We start from the raw sequence: 14,210 nt of genomic DNA on the forward strand, positions 1-14,210 counted from the left end.
TCAGGAGCCCTGTGGAGGAGGATGGGGTGGCAGACAGAGCAGGAGGGAGAGATGTACTGGACTAACATTATCCAGGTTTAAAATGGTCTGTGTCTTTGATGACATTATCATAGGATATTCTGTCTAGTGTGAATCTCCTGCAGGAAGGTCTGTATGGGACTTAGACTGACTCTTCAACCTCAGCATTTGCAAACCATTCTGACAAAAACACCTTTAAAGGGAGCAAAATGTCACTGAAATAGATGCAAAATGATTCCAAAGTACCGCTTTACGATTGGCCATCAGACGCAGCAACAACTATCAGTGATTTTGGTGAAACAGGATCATATTTTATGGGAAAAAAATGTTTGTGGGTTTCCCTCTGATGTCCTCAGGATTTAACACCATCATTAGTGTAAACAGCATGTTAGTATGTGATTTTGAACACAGCCAATGTCTCTGGTCCAGGCTATGCTCGCTTGGCATGCCATTACTGTTCTGAGTTTTATGCAATGCTCGTGCAAACTTTTGAGTGCCAGTTGCCTGAGCCTGCATGTTCACTTGTACTATTTGAGACATAACATTGTTCCGAGTTTTATTCGCAGCTTGTAGCACGTAACGTTACATTACATCTGACAAACTGGTACAGATGACGGCGGTGTTGCACTCAGCATTAGTCTACATCATGTGGGGTTTAAATATTGTGTCCATGTCTGCGAAGAGTGAAGCCAAAACTCTCCAAGAGATCGACCAGCTCTCGTAACATCATACGGAAGCAGTAAAGATGACAGCCAACAAAATCCTCAGTGACACATCCCACGCCCTTCATAGCCCGTTCTGAGATGACGCTGTAGAGGCAGAGGTTCAGAGTCTCCTGTGCACTGAAGTGCCACTTTAAAATATGCTCCTCTCCACAGCTATTGCACAGCTCAACAGCAATTAAGATGGCACCTCCACACTGAGTGAGCTGAGCCAACATATATCCATCTATACTTAGTAGAACTCCCACTGGTCAACTTCTTAACTTAACCGTCTTGTTAGAAATTTTACTACATGTAATTTGTCGTCTTATTATCTGCATTTGATATTTTTATATGTACTGTATAGTATCTCTATGTTAGCCATGCACCAGCTTAAGAGTAATTTGCATTATTGCCTGCATTAATGGACACTAACATTTTGAATGCTGAGTTTTGAATTAACTGAAACTGGCCTTTTTTTTTATTTTGTGTCTCTGCGGGTGACTCTCGCTCACTTCACAGTGACAACAAAGCACAGTGGGGCAGCACTGAGAGCTGTGACTCCAGGAGGAAACGTCTGGATTTTTGCCAGTACGTATTAACACGTATCGATCCCCATCTCCATGCTGTGGACATCAATTACTTTCATTCTAATGTGACAGTGCAGTTCATTGTTCCATCGTATCTTTTGATTAACTTAATGACGACACACCGGCACTCATAGCAAGCCGTCTTACCTTGTGTTGGGAGTCTTATCAATGTGTGGTGTTTGTTTGGAACATAAGTAACCAGGATTTTTACGCAGCGGTGTGACCAAATGAAAATGCAAATTAGGCAGCAGCCAGTAGTTTCAATTAATATGATGGGAAGTGTCAGCGCCCAGAGCGTCTCCCTGCAGGGTCTGCCTGTAGGATCCTCTAAGCCTCAGCCGCTACGAGCAGTGCAGCTCTTAACAATGTAATGCGCAAACATCCGTGTGAAAGACTCTAAGAAACTCAAATCTAAAGACTTCACAGACAACCTGTGACAAAAAGTCACCAGTACACATTGCTTGGCTTTGAAAGAGTGGTTTGGGGACCACCATGTAGCATCCCCTGCAGCTACAGCTTTCTCGTTTTTACTGATTAATTCATCTTTTTATGAAATTCCAACAAATGAATAGCGATTTTGAGAAAGCCGGGGTCTTCAGTGTATAATAATAATAATACCGGCAGTGATAACAAACCCACGAGCCAAATGTAATCTGTAATTTCCATTATGAGTCCATCAGCGAGGAATCAACTTGGATTGATACTGGAGACGTGAAACAATAAAGCTGCCAGCAGCTCAGGGGACGTCGAGTGCATTACCAAACCAATAAAGGCTGCTTCCACTAATTACCTCTGCTCCTTCCGTCTTTGTTTACAAACTGATTTATGAGTCAACAAATACCCGAGTCTGCCTATGGGACGGAGAGAGACACTCATTACTGTCACGGTGGCAGTCGAGCTGCTCCTGTGTGTGTGTGTGTGTGTGTGTGTCTGAAATATTATCTCTCATTCATGGGAACACCTGGTGAAACAGCGGAAGGTGGATTTAAAAACAATACAGTCGATTTGTGATATTTGATTTGTAAGAGACGCTGAAAAATCTTATACAGATGCAAAGATTTCTGTCACAGTGAGAGTACACTCTTGGGGCGTCACCAAATACAGATTATTCAGACATAGGCTGATAATGTGCTCTAAACAGATACGATAAACTATATTTTCTTTCCGTACATCAATCCCTACTGCGCTCCTTCATTTCCAGATTGGCACCGTTTAACAAAAAAGCATCATACCGCTTCTTCTCCGTCAAAACTCAGTCAAATCTAAAACACACTGACATCACACATTGGTGGAATTCAAGAAGTCCTCCCTACTTCCGCAGATCTCGTCTGATAATAAGCAGATTCAGACTTTCCTTCAGTATCAGAGGAGTCCAGGTGACTGATGTCTGGACAAGAACTGGGAGTAGCCAAAGCAGCAGGACGTCAATACTCAGACAATTTAGTGATGATCGTGATGTTCATCGTTTTTCATTGCATTAGTCCTGCTGTGTGATGTTCGACAGGTGTTATTTCTACCTCATCATATGGGATTGAAGCACGACACTGTGCTGACTTGACTTAGACAGGAAGTGATGGACTGAAGTTAGGGACCGTCTTATAAGTGCATGCCAGTAGGCGGAAGTCACCATGGTTACAACCACAAAGTGGCAGAAAGACTACTGAATGGCAATATTGTAGATATTTATCAAGTGCTGAAATGTCAACGTTCAGCTTGAATGACGAGGACGCATAAAAAACACATCGAAAATGTTAAAGAGCTGAGTTAATGTGCCTCACTTGACATTGCACATCCTGTGATGTGGCTAATGTGCAAGTGCACATTGCAAAGTCAATGCTGAAAAGATATATTGTGCAGCCCTCATGTATACCATGCGACAGTAGAAACGTGACCACTGGATGTTATTGATGTTGCACAGTAGCTGCTTCCTTCTCTATTCTGCTGGCCTGTATTCTGCTTTCTACACTGTCCTTGGTATTGCGAACACGTCCAAATACATGTGGTATTGATAGCAACGCAAAAACAACGCAAAAATGGTTCATGGTTCCACCAGGTGTACCACCGCATGTTCAGAAGTGTCCTAGAAGAGGCTCTCCGCTGGGCTCTGTGGGGAATATGTACCAAGTCTATTTTTGACAGGAGCAAACAGAAGCTGCCTCAAGACAGAGCAGATTGAGAAAGGCAGGAAATCAAACAGTTCCTACTCACCAATGATAGGAGCAGCACAAGAATCAAGGGAAAATTTACGAAACACAATCTGAGGAAGTCAACATATCAGGCAGGCATGACGCTCCGCATTTGAAACGCTCCCGGTGGGGTATGAAGCTGCGTGTAGGAGACAACAAGACTGTGTCACACACACACAAGGTACATGGAGACGTGTCCAATGGGATCAAGGGGTGCCAGCCCTCGACTGACAAAGACCATGTTTTATGTTACATGTGTGAAAGGACAACACCAGGCAATGTTTGGACCTGATTATCTGGACAGTTTCTGGAGTCTGAGTTCTTGCGTGGTCTTATGATTCTCGCATGATCTCATGAATCCATCTATCCACCTGCTGCACAAGGTAACAGCAGGACTGCTTACCATGTTGTCATGTGATGTGAGTGGCGGTAATGCACCTCTACCTACATCTCTATTGAACGGGACAGAAGATTTGTACAATCCGTCAACTGCATGCACAATCTTTTCCTGAAAATAAAAATGTGCAATTGGGCCCCTCATTTTTCATCATAGATACTGCCACTGTAATTACTCAGCTTTATTAAGACTTTTTTAGCGTGACATTCAAACACAAATCATCTTTTATCATTTGATGAATTCAGGAACATGTTTAAAATATGATGCTATTTTGTTGGCAGCTAAACGTATTAATATGTAGGGTATGAAGAGTAAATATGGAAGTATAGAAAACAATTCAATGCAGAAAGTTGTTACAGATAAAAATGCAGACTTTTGCAACTTTTATCCTTACACGCTGGACGTGCTGTTTTTTTTACGTTTTAAAACAAGTCCCTATCTCCTTTAGTTGTTTAGGAGAATGCTGCAACACTGTTTTACTGTGAAGCTCCAGAAATGTTTTGTAGACTACAAAACTTCATTCAACTTTCCATCAGCATGGGGACGAGCAGACAATGACTGACATTTTCATTCTGGGTGAACTTTCCTTTAACGTGCTGCTGTAACATCCTCCACTCCTCTGGTTTCAGGCTTTACACCAGGTTATAGAACCTGACAGGAGCATTACTGAGGTCTAACACCGATGCTGGGTGATCACAGAGTTCTGGGGTTGAGGTCGGGGCTCTGTGCAGAACAGTCGAGCTGTTCCACAAGAGCACATTTCTTTATGGAGCAAAGTGCATGGTTGCATTGACATGTTGAAACCAAACTGGGTGAAACACAAACCGCTGACACAAAGTTGGACACACACTGCTGTCTCACATATCGTTATTAGTGCAGCGTTAAGGTTTGAACTAAAGGACCCACAGAGGCCATCAAAACAGCTCCAGACCAGCACGATGTCCACTTAGCAGGTGGATTTCATGCACTTCAACCAGATGAAGTATCATGCCACACACACACGTGCATGCACACCCACACAGACACACACACACACACACACACACATTGTATTCCAACTCTAGAAAGCAAAAAGCATGACAGATCACGTTCTCTCTCTCTCTCTCTCTCTCTCTCACACACACACACACACACACACACACACACACACACACACACACACACACACTGTATTTAGTCTAGTCATTTGCCTAAACATGAGAGGGGTGCAGCAGCGCTTTGCGTGTGCAGCGGCTGATCTGATAAGGACTGTGTGTTGGGAGGCTGCAGACACTTTGCTCCTCAGCAGCTCCTCCAGCAGCCCTGCGCCGGGCTATGACTCATACCGCCAGCCTTTCCTCTGATGCTGGAGACGACACGGAAACGCACCAGTAAACAACAACCAAACAGCCGTCTGCAGCAGGCACGAGCCGAGCCGAGCCTGGAGCATGTCCCGGGAACATGTCCTTTCCTTTCTCTCTTTGGCACTTACCTTTCTTTGACGTTACAGAAACAAACTCAGATCCTCCTCTCAGGTGTCTGCTGCTGCTGCTGCTGCTGCCTGGCCAGTTCGTCTCCTCCTCCTCCTCCGAGACGTCGCATCTCTCCCACGGTCCTGATGGAGAGGAGAATCCGCGCAGAGATGCACCAAACCTGCCCGGAGCTTCGGTGTGGCGGCCCGGCGGAGTGTTTGGAGAGGGAAGCGGGCGGAGGAGTGAAGGAGTGGACCTCTGAGAGCGCAACGAGTCTGATGGATGTCGCTCGGCTTCCTCGAGGGGTGGAGGGTTGACGCTCCTGCCGCTTTCAGGGACTCCTCGGAAAGTAGGTTTTGTCAGCTGTTAGCAAACAGGTGCTACCATGTGCCTCTGTTGATTGAACACTGTTAGCAAAAGTAGTTTTTTGTTTTTTTTTGTTTTTTAAAATTATTTTAAAAAAGTGTAAAAGAGTGTAAAAGCTTATAAATGTAGGGAACTATCCTGTAAGGCTATACTGTACAAAATTGAGTCCATGTTTTTCATTAGCATTAATATATTTGCCCGACCTAGTAGGCTACGTCTAAAGAACACTGTAGCCTAGCTAGTTTCCTGAGCTAGCTACATTTATTTTGACGTCTTAGCTGAGTTAAACTAATAGTTTGACAGTTTTAGAAATATTTGCTTATTCATTTCTTTCTCAGTTAGATGAGAAGACCAACACCGTACCACCAAAGCCACTAGCAGGGGGAGGTTAGCTCAATAGCATAAAGACTGGAGGCAGGGGAAGAACAAAATCGGTTCGCCCAGGCGGTTACACCCCGCCTTTCCGAAAACCCGCTGTTCCGAAAATAGACTTCCATTCTTCGTAATGGCGTGGTTTCTCATTTTTTCTAAAGACCCCGCTATTCCGAAAAGGCTATTGGGGAACCCCTGGCCCTAACCCTGACCCTATTGGGAAGTAATTGGAAGTTGAAAGTCGGATTCGGAACAGCGGTGTTTCGGAGTGGGGGTGTTTCGGAATGGAAAAAGTCACCCCACCCAGGCCTACCGAAGACAACACGCCAGGAGGCTATTTCAAAATTAACCCAAACATAAACTATTTAGTATATTTGCTGGAAAAAGTAGTCTACAGTACCCTACAAATTTAGATTATTTTCAGATTAATTAACAAATGTTAGTCTACCTCTTGTCAATAAATTTCAAAATTAGTTGAGTTTAGATTTTTGTTTGTTTTTTGTAAAGAGAATGTCACACATTTTGTAACTGCCAATGCCATATACATTTTTGTATATGGTTGAGTTTAATCATTTAAATGAATTTTATTCTATATCAGCCTTATAAATGTTAATACTAGTAATAAGTATTATTCCTGCTTTGGTTACTATAACTAAGGCTACAGTCATACCACTACAAATCTTCAGTTGAATGAGAACAGTACATTGCAGCTTTCAACAGCAAAAAAACAAAAACATAAAAACGTTACATTTGCATATGAACCTACTGTGACAGGTACGTTTTTAGGCCTGTGGAAAGTTTTAATGGTTATTGTAGAAAAGGCCTAAACTAAATTATTGGTTAGTTAGGACTAATTAAAATTCCCACTCACCAAAATTAGAGGAAACAACGCATATAAAACGGGAAGCTTATAATTCTTGCATCACGTGAAGGCAGCACCGTGTGTGTGTATTGAGGCTACGCAATTGGCATTTAACCTGAAATGATGTGAGCCTGCAGGGTCCTAGCGCGTACATTTTACTTTCTCATTCACTTTGGCCTAAATGTTCAACAGGTGGAAACAAACAATTCATGTGCTGATATTTTTACATGACTAAATAAAAAGAAAAGAATAGAAATTAAGATAAAATAAAATGTTAATGTTGTTAAAGTGTTATTGGATGCTGTGGCAGAAAAAAAGGATAGTGCTTTTTTCTCAACTCCACAGAGAAGCTGTGCTGATGTGTGCAGTTAATTAGAAAAGTGAGTTATTTTAACAGCACATATGATTGTGTTGATAAAACATAAACATTAAAATGTTTCAAACTTTAGAGTTTTGGTAGTTAAAAAAAATCATATTGTCATGAAATATGAAGTTATTCACTGAACAGAGGTTTAGATGCAACTCAGCTGTGACAGGGATGCAGCAAATTTTCACAGGACACCAACAGAAAAAGAGATTAATTTAATATATATATATATATATATATATATATATACATTTGTGAAACATGATCCAAAGATAATATAAATGATATCTCCTTCAGTTCCTGTAACTCCATATGGCAATATTAGCTAATACTATAAAATGAAATAACCACACCAAATTTTCACAGTCCATATTTTGTAAAGCAACTGATGAGCAAACCACTCATGTTTTCTGGTGTTTTTTCTCACTATGTTTCTTAAAGGCAAACTACCATAACTATGATTCTACTCATCAGTAGCTGAGTGACAGACGCAGAATACTTCATCCACATCCACTCCCATAAAGTCCTCACATTTATTTTGATAGCTTGACAAGCAGCATACAGTATTTGCAGAGCAGACACATAGTAACATTAGTAGAATGTTGAGAAACCAAATCACGATAAAGCTACAAATTAGCAACTCGCCAATGTAGGCTACATGGAATATGGAGTAACAGATGTAGAGTAAATATACAAGAACTGCAAAAGAAGAGCTAAAGAAAATCATAATTACAATGTACCACCAAAACATTTGTGTAAACTAAATGTAGCTTTTGTACATTTTGGTAAAGTAGCTCTAAGTGTATAAAGGATATGGCTGGAGATATTCTGTGGTCCATGTTATCAGGAGTGAAAAGACCAAAACAAACAATGAATATGTATTGTCTGTGCACCCAAAGCTTGATATATCTTATTCCTTTGTATACCCACTAGATATATGTTGAAACTTTCCTTTTTTATTTTCTTTTTGTTGCAACTTTACATCTCTTTAGGTTCAATTTTCTGTTTAATGTTGTGACAATGTTGTGCTTATGGTCTGATTAGGTTTTAGCACAAAAGCCACTTGGATATGGTTAGGAAAAGATCATGTTTAGCTGACCTGGTTCTCTCGCCAAAAACATGACCATGTCCCGACATCTCATTAACAATATCTGTTTGTTACCACAAGCGCAGCTTGAAAATGTCCTGTCTACTTATAAATATCCAGTGGTTTCACCCTTACAAATGTTGAAATGCAGCCTCTGACGGTGGTCGGCACGGGAGCCATTTCACCTGGCTGTAACACCATATACATGTTATGTGAATGTGATGTGACACTTATTGTTGAAATGTTGATATGATGACATGTACAAATTTGTATCCATTGTTTGCAGAAAAAGCAAAATGGCAGCATTTTGTTCTCGCTGGACATAGAGCTGTATTGTTGTCCAAAAACTATTAAAAATACACCAATGAGCCAAACTGTTGCACTGGGCGACATGTTCCTTCACTACCATGAACACACACACAGTAGTTTATCATGGGGCCTGGGATCTGTTAGCCAAAAATTAACAAGTTGTTAATTTTGTCTTTCAGGACATTTGTTGATGATAAAACATAGAATAACACCAGCCTTACCTCACAAAGCATTTTGTTGTTATTTATTTTGCATTGCATGTGTTATTGACACAAATTTTAAATGGGAGAAGAACTGTTGTGTCTGTGAACAGTCCTTCAAATAGGCTGTTTTCTTTCCAATACTTTTAATTTGAAACCATACTGGGCTCTAGTTAATCTTTCAATTAAATCTTACTGGCTGCATCTTAGTCGTCATGGATACCACGCGCCTCTGCAAACATGTGAGGTGCCAAAGCAAATGCTATCAACTCCTGAACACACGTACACACACAGTTGTAGGAAGCTCCTGACTGTAGTTGACATAAAGTGTTGGTCTGTGCACTATGTGTGTGTTGTGTTTGTGTTCAATTGTGTGCGTGTGTGTGTGTGTCTGATGTAGGCATATGCTTGAGTGATTTTTACATTTGATTGCGCATGTACTGATGTCGAGCCACATTCAGGATCAAAGTTTTACCACCACAACCCGTCACCATGGAGACATGAAAGTGGATTCACATGTCATGTTTCTCCGGTCTAATGAGGAAACACAGACGTCTGTCATATCAGTTCCTTGTGTTAAATCAGAGTAAAAAGAATACTGAACAATACTGAACAGTAGACGACCTGAAAATAAATGAAAATAAGAATAGATGACAAGAGTACAGAAAAGTAGTGAAACATAACAACTTGTAACATGTCAAGAAGGCTGAATGTAACACCAAGCTTCATCTCACAAAATATTCTCAATGCAATTACGTTTACTCCTCACATCCAGTAAAATCTGCTTTTTGTATTATATCCTACATGTATTTAATATGTAGTTGAGGCGGCCGTTTAAATTGTCCACGCGCATTGAAAAAGTGTCAAGGACAACTAAGTAGCCAACAGAAGACTGATGCATTTGGAGGTTTCTTCTGAAAGCATAACCATCTCGTGCGTGAGAGCAGATGTACAGTCAAAGTAAGCATTATGGGAAACTAGTCACCAGCAGCTGCCTCAGCACAGCAGCTGTAGTGCATCTTGTGGGGCCACTAAAGTCAGCAAGCTAATACACTCACAGCAACAATGCTAACATGCTGCTGTTTAGCAAGTGTGGAGATGTGGAGAGTTTCTGGCGGCTACAATATCTTCCACGTAGTGATAAGACCTACAAAAGTGTTAACAAATGAGTGCATAACTGGTTACGAAGCCACCATTGTGTGTAGGGCAAATTAAATTAAAACTAGTATTACCAATAATGCAATTAAAAAGGAGCTATAAAGCCCATAGAGGTTGTTTTGATTTAACTAGTTTCAGTTTAATGCTGGTTCCTCTATACGACCTACATAAGTAAACCAGACTGTCAGCAAGAGGATTGGCCAGTTCTATAGAATAATTAGTTAGTAGTGAGTAGTATGTTAGCCAGTTAAAAGGAAGCGGAGGAGAATTTTCTTTAGAGAATTTTATTTTGAGGTTGTGGCTGATACTGGCCGAGATCAGCAAAAAGATCAACAGACCATCCTGACTTACTGTATGTGGGAATACTACAAAATCATCCCATTCCAGCCTTTTCTCTCAGGCATGAATGCAGGAAAAGACACACGCTCAGGCTCAGCTATTGTTAGTATTTTAATGTGATCTGATTTCAGCAGAGGCACCAGCCAAAAAGAAATTAAATGAATCACCTATGCTCCATTTAGCCATTTCAACCATGGGAATAACATAGTCTGTCAAAGTAAATGAATAAACAAACAGTGCAACAAGACACAAAACAGAAAGGTAGAAACTGAGCTGCAAAAAAAAATGAAAAGAAAAGAAAAACAACAAACCTTACAAACTAAGGAAATTAAATGTATGAGGACAGTAATAGGTACTCAATGAACATTATTTTATTAATTTAAGTCAAGGGGGACACCTGGTGGTGAAGTACAGACATGGCAAGGCAGTCTAACTAAACTGAGGCTCCAGGAAGGCAGACAAATAAGTGCAATAGCCCTTACATTTCGTCTTTAGGTGACACTTTCATAAAACAGAAAGAAGCGGGATGTGATGCTCTCTGATTGGTCATCAGATCATCTAGTGTAACAATCCTTCATTCAGGCACACAGAAACACAGAGCAGCTTTGTTTTGAAGATGAGTCTGAAAGGGTTAACTCGAGTTTCACATTGCATTCTGCTATAGAGCTACATAAAGCACAATATCTGTTTCACCAGCTCAAAACATAAATGTAATACCATTACTAGAACCCATGCTTTATATCAGAAATCTTTTTTCTTTATGAGCATGTTAGCACACATGTTCATGATCAACAGAAATATGAGACGGTAGAACACATTTATTGAGACTGTGTCTGCACTAAAGCCTGACACGACAAGTTTCTGACCGGGGTTATCAGGCAGTTATATGGAACCTGAACCGAGCCGTGTAACATAACAGCTCCAAACAGTACAGTAAATACTGAGACATATCGCCCTATGGAGATTAAATTGTGCACTAGAAGCAAAAGGTGTTATTATGTTGTACTCCAGCTTCATGTCCCAAGCAGTTCACTTCATGTTGTAAACAGAGGCTGGAAAAACATCCTGCCTCCCTGAAACGGCTCCTCTTCCTGGAATGATCCCATGCATAATAACCCCTCCCTCCTCTTCCTGCTGTCCAACACAGCCCGTCCTATTTAGTCCAGATATTTCCTGCTTCCTGTTTCTTTCGCAGATCTCCCAGTGCACACCCACATGTTGTAAAGTGAAGCCCCATTCACAGCAGAGCAGCAAAGGGAACTAGGCTTTGGTATGGATCACTTCCTAGATTTTTAGGTTGAGAAAGTGAAACTGTTCAGATTCAGTGTTTCTCCGGGGTGAAATGGCGCAGCGACAAAACCTAATGGATCAGAAAAAACTCTGCTGTTCGATCTGTCTGGATCTCCTGAAGGATCCTGTGACTATTCCCTGTGGACACAGCTACTGTATGAACTGTATTAGAAGTCACTGGGATGAAGAGGATCAGAGGAAAGTCTACAGCTGTCCTCAGTGCAGACAGACCTTCCAACCGAGGCCTGCCCTGGTGAAAAACACCATGTTAGCAGATTTAGCAGAGGAGCTGAAGAAGACTGGACTCCAAGCTGCTCCAGCTGATCACTGCTATGCCGGACCTGAAGATGTGGCCTGTGATTTCTGCACTGGGAGAAAGCTTAAAGCTTTCATGTCCTGTCTGCAGTGTCTGGTCTCTTACTGTGAGCAGCACCTCCAGCCTCACTACGAATCACCTGCCTTTGAAAAACACAAGCTGGTGGACCCCTCCAAGAAGCTTCAGGAAAACATCTGCCCTCATCATGGTAAAGTGATGAAGATTTTCTGCCGCACTGATCAGCAGTGTATCTGTTATCTCTGCTCCATGGATGAACACAAGGATCACCAAACAGTCTTAGCCTCAGCAGAACGGACTGAGAGGCAGGGAGAGCTCGGAACGAGTCGACAAAAGATCCAGCAGAGAATCCAGGAGAGAGAGGATGATGTGAAGCTGCTCCAGGAGAAGGTGGAGTCTGTCAACCGCTCTGCTGATTTAGCAGTGAAGAACAGCGACAAGATATTCACTCAGCTGGTTCGTCTTATCAAGAATAGAAGTTCTGATGTGAAGCAGCAGATCAGATCCAAGCAGAAAAATGAAGTCAGTCCAGCCAAAGAGCTTCAGCAGAAGCTGCAGCAGGAGATCACTGAACTGAGGAGGAAAGACGCTGAGTTGGAGCAGCTTTCACACATCGAGGACCACATCCAGTTTCTAAACAACTACCCATCACTGTCTCAAATCAGTAAATCTACAGACTCACCCAGCATCAATATCCAGCCTCTGCAGTACTTTGAGGATGCGACAGCAGCTGTGTCAGAGGTCAGAGATAAACTACAGGACATTCTGAGTGACGTATGGACCAAGATTTCACTGACAGAGACTGGAGTGGATGTTTTCCTGCCGCAAGCAGAGCCAAAGACAAGAGCTGAATTCTTACAGTATTCATGTCAAATCACACTGGATCCAAACACAGCACACACACAGCTGTTATTATCTGAAGGGAACAGAAAAGCAACAGTGGCGAGTGAAAAGCAGTCGTATTCAAGTCATCCTGACAGATTTACTGACATGTTTCAGGTCCTGAACAGAGAGAGTCTGAGTGGACGTCAGTACTGGGAGGTGGAGAGGAGCACAAATGAGGTTTCAGTAGCCGTCACGTACAAGGATGTCAGCAGAACAGGATATGAAAGTGGATTTGGAAATGATGACAAGTCTTGGACATTAGAGTGTTTCAGCAACAGTTATGCATTCAGACATAACAGTATTAGCACTTTTATCTCAGGCCCTCAGTCCTCTAAAATAGGAGTGTACCTGGATCACAGGGCAGGTATTGTGTCCTTCTACAGTGTCTCTGACACCATGACTCTCCTCCACAGAGTCCAGACCGCCTTCACTCAGCCGCTCTATCATGGACTGGGTGTTTTTGGTTCATATGGTAGTGGATCTACGGCTGAGTTCTGTATGCTTAGGTAGATCGTAGTGGCTGTGAGTCGATGGCTTCACAGAGATTTGACTTTGCCTTTTAACTCAGTGATTGGCAATTTGACTGAAGAACAAGTACAGACTTTTCCTTTTGATTTGATCTCATCCTGTAACTTGTTATTTGATCAGGAACTGTAAGCCAGCATTGTATTACCATTATCTAAACATAAAGCTATTGTGGTTTTGGCTCATGAGGTACTTCAGGGGAGTTTTGCAATAATTACTGCAGCTGTATGTCTTCCTTTGGAAAGACAAAAACCTGCCAAGAGTGTTGTTGCTGCCATGTTTTCTTATGGAACATTGTGTTAGTGATGTTTAGTTCCATCACATCTTGATTATGAGGACAAAAACCACCAGTTAATTTGTGGTTGTATTTACACAATTAGAGTACAAATGTGATTTATGCCAAGATTTGCACTATACTCCATCAATGAAGGCTCAGAGTTGTCCTCTTTGTTCACACTAATGATTTATCGTGTTCTATATTGTAAAATTGTAAAAAAAAAAAAAAAAAAAAAAAAATGTAAACCCAATTTATAGTGCAATTATTCCACTATTTTTTGTATGTGTAACTTTGTTTACAATTGAACAGTGATTAATTAATAACATAACGTGTTCAACCATCCACCCTATAGTGTTCCTTTATTTTATGTGACTATTAGCACTTTCATTTCTGATCAAATTAACACGTTTGTGATTTCGTTTTTTATAAACCTGTTTTATGATCAATATGTACAATTATAATGGAAAAGACTGCAAATAAACTTGATATTGTCAAT

At 41.3% G+C, this 14,210-nt stretch overlaps 2 protein-coding genes across 2 annotated transcripts in view; one reads left to right on the forward strand and one right to left on the reverse strand.

The window, feature by feature from the left end:
- Positions 1-5,415, reverse strand: part of LOC141006363 (ras-related protein Rab-27B-like) — a 59,398-nt gene extending 53,983 nt beyond the window's left edge. Inside the window, exon 1 of the mRNA XM_073478545.1 lies at positions 5,364-5,415. The gene's annotated coding sequence lies outside the window, so the exon portion shown is untranslated. The remainder of the gene's footprint in view (positions 1-5,363) is intronic.
- A 6,253-nt stretch (positions 5,416-11,668) lies between these two features.
- On the forward strand, positions 11,669-14,209 carry LOC141006129 (E3 ubiquitin/ISG15 ligase TRIM25-like). The gene has a single exon (XM_073478254.1). The coding sequence runs from the start codon at positions 11,746-11,748 to the stop codon at positions 13,420-13,422; it is 1,677 nt and encodes a 558-aa protein (XP_073334355.1). The 5' UTR covers positions 11,669-11,745; the 3' UTR covers positions 13,423-14,209.
- Position 14,210: the final 1 nt, after the last annotated feature.

Source organism: Pagrus major, chromosome 12, assembly GCF_040436345.1.
Source record: "Pagrus major chromosome 12, Pma_NU_1.0".
In the NCBI taxonomy this organism is placed as follows: Eukaryota; Metazoa; Chordata; class Actinopteri; order Spariformes; family Sparidae; genus Pagrus; species Pagrus major.

Coding starts and splice junctions, on each gene's coding strand:
- LOC141006129 (XM_073478254.1), top strand. CDS start 11,746: ATGGCGCAGCGACAAAACCTAATGGATCAGAAAAAACTCTGCTGTTCG.